The sequence below is a fragment of the Clytia hemisphaerica genome, unplaced genomic scaffold (assembly GCF_902728285.1).
Source record: "Clytia hemisphaerica strain Z4C2 unplaced genomic scaffold, Clytia hemisphaerica genome assembly, whole genome shotgun sequence".
Classification (NCBI taxonomy): domain Eukaryota; kingdom Metazoa; phylum Cnidaria; class Hydrozoa; order Leptothecata; family Clytiidae; genus Clytia; species Clytia hemisphaerica.
The window spans coordinates 653,437-660,677 of NW_027104495.1; the positions used below are offsets into that span (position 1 = coordinate 653,437).

At 35.2% G+C, this 7,241-nt stretch overlaps 1 protein-coding gene across 1 annotated transcript; it reads left to right on the plus strand.

Moving 5' to 3' along the window:
* The first annotated feature begins 884 nt into the window (after positions 1-884).
* On the plus strand, positions 885-2,781 carry LOC136821646 (D(2) dopamine receptor A-like). Its single transcript, XM_067077855.1, has one exon. It carries the CDS (start codon positions 960-962, stop codon positions 2,613-2,615), a length of 1,656 nt encoding a protein of 551 aa, XP_066933956.1. The 5' UTR covers positions 885-959; the 3' UTR covers positions 2,616-2,781.
* The last annotated feature ends 4,460 nt before the right edge of the window (positions 2,782-7,241 follow it).

Sequence of the window (7,241 nt, forward strand, 5' to 3'; positions counted from 1 at the left end):
TGATTAAACTATAATTATCATTTTATCATTTATTATAATTATCATTTATGAAGGAAATTGTACTGGATGAAAATGAGCCACAAAGTAATAATACCGGACATCAAACCGGACATATCACTAGGATTTAGATTTTTTTTTTCATGGTCCCTATGACGTATTGAATTAATAACGGCGTTTGCAGTTTCCCTTGGCCCTATGTTTCAAAGGATAAGCTGTGTTTTGGCTGCAGAATTTTAGCGCTACGAAGTGAAGAAATTTTGGCGAGAAGAAATTTTGGCGAATGAGCCTATCCGCCAATTTAGGTGCAATTTGGCGGAATTTATTTTGGAGATTTAATAAAATCTCTAAATTTGGCAAGAATTAATTTTGACGAACGACTCATTTTTGGATCAATATTTTAGCTAAAAAAGAAGAAAAACAGGGTTTTTTAGGAGAAAAGAGACTAAGTTGAAAGAAAATTAAATTTGGCGAACTTCTCTTAAGGTAGTTGGACTAAAAGGAGGTAGTCTACTGAAAATTGAAATAGATTTCAAAAGTGCATGGGAAGTCCATTAACTTACGTGGTTTAAATCGCAAGCGAGCGAGGAACCCCACTTGTTATCAAATCATATAACATAACACCCGCTATTACAGGATTCTATTTCTAACTTTTGCTTTCTTTACTTCAAATGTTTATAATTTCTTTGCGTGAATGAGAAAGACAAAATATTACATAAAAACAGAAAAAGCTCCTTTTTTGAAACATTGGGGAAAGAATTTAAAACCACTGAAAAGTCAGTGTAAAGATAATCCGTTTTAAACTTTTAAGAGAAAGAGAAAATTTACTCTGAAAAATTATTTTTACTCTTTTTTTTCCGTTATCCTTCAAACAGTAAAGTATATTGAAGTAAAAAAAAGAATAAATTCATAGTGAAACTGGTGAAAATGATAACGGAAAGTGGTTGAAAGGTGACTTCAAAATGATGCAATTCTGTTCAGAGACGTTAAACGAGAAACTTGATATATCAATACAAATAATAGATAGTGTTATCGCAATTATCGTCATTTTATTCGCATTATTCGAAAACATTTTCGTTTTATTGTTGCTATGGAAACACCGACATTTTCGAACACCGACGGATATTTTCATCGCTTGTTTAACAGTTGCCGATTTATTCGTGATTACTTTACCTGTCCCATTTTTTATCGGATTATATATCGGGAAATGGAACGCGTCGCAACCATGGCAACAAGCATACCATGTTGTTGATACAATATCAAGCACGATTTCAATAACTTGTTTATCAATTCTAGCGTTCGACCGATATTTCATCATTGTTCATCCATATATCTATCAACGGAAGATTACTCTTAATCTCAGCTTGATTATGGTTGCCTCGATATGGGTGTACGGAATCAGTACGGGTGTATTACGTATTGTTTTTTCAGAGGAAACATTCTCTTGGTTTACTATACTTGTGTTATACGGTTGGCCAATCAGTTTGATCATTTTCTGTCATGTAAATGTAGCTATCATAGCTAAACAACACGCCAAGAAGATTTTGAAATTACAAGTCCATAAAACGTCTGGTAAAGGTATTAAAGAACGGTATTCGGTATTACGGAAATTATCGAAAGCTAAATTTCACTCCAAGAAAAATGACAAAAAGGTATCAATCAAAAGTAATCATTTGAAAATAAATTCGGAAATTGAGATTGATTATTCTTCTGAATGTAGCGTCTCTACCAACTCAAGTCGACAAAAAACAGAACCTACGAAGAGCGATTCAGCCATCCAAGTTCGTAATTTGAGTCGAGCTGATTCAAGTAGTATTCGTTTCCGTGTATCGCTGAATTACAGTAATGTAACCTTACAGAAGAATATTGAAGAAATTGTAAATGAGGAAAGACAAGATGAAGCAAATAAAGAGAAAAATGGACGCAAAAAATTACCACCTCTAGCACGACGGAGTAAAATTTTATCCTATATTAATGAAGAATTAAACGATAATTTATCAGAGCAAAACCCATCAAATTCTACTGATAAGGAAGGGAGCGACGCAAAAAAACCTGAAGTAGAACCTGCGAAACAAGAAGTTTTAAAACACTCAATGTCATCACCACAAATCTCCTTAAAATCTGACGCTAATAGAAAATTAAAAGCCACTTTAAAGAAATCAGATTCCCTGCCTTTCACAAATGCTGCCGGTCAGCCGACACTTGGTCGTCAATTCCGACATATTGTTCGTCGTAACATCGATAAAAACCGTCAAAAACGTTTAATCCGTGAAGAGGTCATGAAAATTATACATCAGATACGTCGTTTAAGAAGAGAACTAAAAGCGGCTATTTTACTGACCATAGTCATGGTGATTTTCCTTTGTTTATGGATGCCATTTTGGTATATTCACATTATGGTGATTGGTGGAAGATTTGACGGAACCGATAAATCACATTGTTTATTATTGAAATATTTCAAACTTTTACATTATGTCAATGCTACTATCAATCCAGTTTATTATGTACTTTTAAATTCGAAATTGAGAAACGCGTGTAAAACATTGTTCGAAAGTATTCGGTACCGTAATAAAAGGAAAGTCAGACCGGAAAAAAATGACACTACTGATGCTATTTAATTGGGACGTTATGTATTTTTTCGGCTTTAGTCGTACCCAGTCCTTAGCTTGATTTTTTTATGAATCAGTAAGCGCCCACGATTGTACTCAAAGTATATTAGGAAATTTGAAAATTGGCGAAAGTGACCCTGAAAACAAGATTCGTATCTCAAGGCATTATTTAAGACAGAATATGATTATTCCGGGGGGAAGTCGGTTTACAGACTGACGGTATGTGTGGCCCAAAAATCGGCGTTTTAAAATCGACCCTTACAGTGCAGTAGATTTTTCTGAAAAAACATACCCTTACGCAGTGCATTTGGGTTACTTTGAAAAACACACCCTTAGGGTCCGCACATACCCGTCGGTCGTTTTGCCTGGCTCCCCCCTCCCCCCCGGATGGTTATTTAACATTTTAGATTCTACACTGTATATATTTATTTTTATTGCTTTAGTTCAGTATTGGAGGGGGTCTATCTAACAAGTCCTACATTACTAAAAATAGACAAAAAGAACGACAAAAAAGAACGACAATTTCATATTTCGCCATCCACAACCCCGGCCGAAAGTGAGTGTACCACCACTACAGATTCATTCCTCTTACTTTGTTTATCACAGAAATTAAACAAATTACGCATGCGTGTTATCAATGCAGGAATTGCAAGACGAACCTACTGGTGTATGCAAATCGATAAACAAAACAGGCATTACAAGCTTTTTCTTAATAAGAACCAGAAAATTTTGGCTCAGGCTGACTTGCTCTTAATTTTTTGAAATTTTCAGGCTTATATTTTCTTACAATATTCTTAATACTCTTATAGTTTCTTTACTTAAAAAAATGGGTTTAAAATCTGTTAATAAAGTCAGTACTGCCGCCAATTGCCGCGCGGGCATACTTTTGTCCGCTTTATCCCACTAAAAACCGTCTCGGTCCTTTTTTCGCACCTATAGACAATTGAAAAATGTGTCAAAAAAGGATTGGATCGAGTTAAGTTGGATCATTAAATAATTAAGTGGCACGCGCCTAACCGCGCAACTACGGTCGAAAAGCTATATACGAGGTCTATGAGAAAATATTTTGCTTCAAATACAGCAGAGTTAATAATTAATTCATCTATATTTAGTCTTGCATAAGTTAAAGGAGAAGTAGAAAATACGATAAATAAAATTTTTACAAGGGCGTATGTACAAAATGGGTTGATCATAAGGCTTACATCATCATTTATAATACAATCTATTTTTATAAGCATACGGGAAGTCGGGTCGAGGCTAAATATGCTTTGCAAAATCTCATTTTCAGCCTTAAAGGTTTTTAAATAAGAGTGATATTGTTTGCTTACTCATCAATTTTAAGTCACAAGCTTTTTCACATTGAATTGATACGGATGGGGAGCATGATTGGTCAGAAAGAGGGAAAAACACATTTTTTGCTTATACCAGCATAACATAACAATAGGAAGACACTGTCCTGATATGAAATATGTGTCTGATATAGAAACGGGAACACTTATGTAAAAAATAAAACCTTTAAATTATGCTTATGTTTAGACACCATTTTGATGATGATTTTCTTTGGGTTCATGAAAATTTCGAATTTTTAAGTCGAAACATTGACTCGGTTCAAGGAATGAAAGAGGCTAAAATCTTTAAAAAAGAGTGTACAAACACGTACTATAGTAATATACTATGATAGGATGATAATTGCAACACCATAATATTAAAGCCTGTTTTTCAAAAAGATGTGCAGTGTTTTATTTGCGGCCATAACTATACAAGCATGTGTCGTATAATAAAAAAAGTTTGTATCGTTGGAAAGATATTCAAATATGCTTATATTTTCCACTCATTTGTTTTTTGAAAGTTGTTTTTCACAAGAATGGAACTTCAAGCTTAGATCAGATCTTGAATCGTTTTGTCCGGTTTAGTGTTTAGAGAAGCTTTCAAATATTAATAAACGGGACCTTTTTGCGGGGGGGGGTCGCTAAGATAAAAAACAGGGGGTATGAGGCAGCCGAGAGTAACACATTTTGAGTGAAAAGATTGATTACTGATCCCAAGGGGGAGGGTACTTAGGCAAAATGGGTGCCGAGTATGTGCGAGCCATAAGGGTCACCTTTTTCACACCCTCGAAAGTCCCTCAAAGGGGTTAAAAAACCTGTATCTGAAATTTTTACAAAATTACGAAAATTAAAAATCGACTCCCTCAGAGAGTCAAATTCTTGATATTAAGACTAAAAATTTGAAAATTTGGGTGGAATTTTGTGGAAAAAGTTTCTCTAAGGATAGCAAAAAGTCAAAAATTAGACAAAATTTTCAAAATTCAGTCTCTCTAAGGGGTCGATTTTTGAACTTTGGTTCAGACATTACAGCTATCTCGCAAACCTAGTACCCTGGGTTACTAATAAGGCTCTTGTTGTTTCGAAAATCAAAAAACGGCGAATGTCTATGACATGTCAAGAATGAAAACTTCTCTTTTCGTAGGGATTATCTTCCGCTGATAAAGGTCCATAGTAATCCAGCTCCTAAAGCCAATGCAGTAAGAGTATTATTTAGGTTCCAAAATTCATCCAAATTCACATTCAACTTCTTTGCCAAACAATCAACAAACCTCTGACAAGTGCTATCTGGTATAATGTAAGGATATCTCTTTTGATTCCACGCATGGCAGAAAGTCTCGATTTCATTCAAAGAAATCTGGAAAATTTCACTTTGGGCTCTGTTATCCTTTAATGATTTTAATTCTACACCAAACTTATCACGGTCAGCTTGCGTAAACCTCCGGAGACGTGCCCATAATAAATCATCTTCATTGTTAGCCTCACAGATAAACCATCCGGGTAGGCCCTCTTCCTGATCATGATCCAATACTTCAATAACGATACTCCAATGTTTGAACGGTTGTCTATTTAGTCCACCAGCTTCTTGTTGTTGTAGGTTGGAACCAAGACTTCCAACTTCCACCGGTCGAGTATAGAGATATAATCTATATATTAATACGCTTAAACGTGTGTGTTTACAACGTTCTATAAAAAGTGTTCGAAATTCTAACAAAGCTCTACAAAGCCTCTTCTTCACGGCGTTGAACCATCGTCTCTTTGCACACCACGCAGTTTTCCTACCACTAGACTAACTTTGAGACGCCAGTATACTATTATCTTTACAGCAACATTGGAGCTGGATGAGTTAAAATCAACCTTCTTCACAAATATATTTTTTGCTTTAGAAGATTCCTAATTCAGATGATCTTTAAACTTTCTCTTTACTATAGCGGCTCCCTATCACTTTCATAACTTTTCTAAACATCTTTATATTATACTTTGTCCCGGTTTGAACTCTGGTCTTTTAGAAGAATGTGCATTCTTTTGAACCAGCAAGCCAACTGTGGCATGCGTAAAGTTAGTTACTTTATTCAAGGGTATGGCGGGACGGTATTTGAAAATTTCACTTTAAAATTGTCTCTCTAATCTATATATTAATACGCTTAAACGTGTGTGTTTACAACGTTCTATAAAAAGTGTTCGAAATTCTAACAAAGCTCTACAAAGCCTCTTCTTCACGGCGGTGAACCATCGTCTCTTTGCACACCACCACGCAGTTTTCCTACCACTAGACTAACTTTGAGACGCCAGTATACTATTATCTTTACAGCAACATTGGAGCTGGATGAGTTAAAATCAACCTTCTTCACAAATATATTTTTGCTTTAGAAGATTCCTAATTCAGATGATCTTTAAACTTTCTCTTTACTATAGCGGCTCCCTATCACTTTCATAACTTTTCTAAACATCTTTATATTATACTTTGTCCCGGTTTGAACTCTGGTCTTTTAAGAATGTGCATTCTTTTGAACCAGCAAGCCAACTGTGGCATGCGTAAAGTTAGTTACTTTTATTCAAGGGTATGGCGGGACGGTATTTGAAAATTTCACTTTAAAATTGTCTCTCTAATCTATATATTAATACGCTTAAACGTGTGTGTTTACAACGTTCTATAAAAGTGTTCGAAATTCTAACAAGCTCTACAAAGCCTCTTCTTCACGGCGTTGAACCATCGTCTCTTTGCACCCCACGCAGTTTTCCTACCACTAGACTAACTTTGAGACGCCAGTACACTATTATGAGTTAAAATCAACCTTCTTCACAAATATATTTTTTGCTTTAGAAGATTCCTAATTCAGATGATCTTTAAACTTTCTCTTTACTATAGCGGCTCCCTATCACTTTCATAACTTTTCTAACATCTTTATATTATACTTTGTCCCGGTTTGAACTCTGGTCTTTTAGAAGAATGTGCATTCTTTTGAACCAGCAAGCCAACTGTGGCATGCGTAAAGTTAGTTTACTTTATTCAAGGGTATGGCGGGACGGTATTTGAAAATTTCACTTTAAATTGTCTCTCTAATCTATATATTAATACGCTTAAACGTGTGTGTTTACAACGTTCTATAAAAAGTGTTCGAAATTCTAACAAAGCTCTACAAAGCCTCTTCTTCACGGCGTTGAACCATCGTCTCTTTGCACACCACGCAGTTTTCCTACCACTAGACTAACTTTGAGACGCCAGTATACTATTATCTTTACAGCAACATTGGAGCTGGATGAGTTAAAATCAACCTTCTTCACAAATATATTTTTTGCTTTAGAAGAT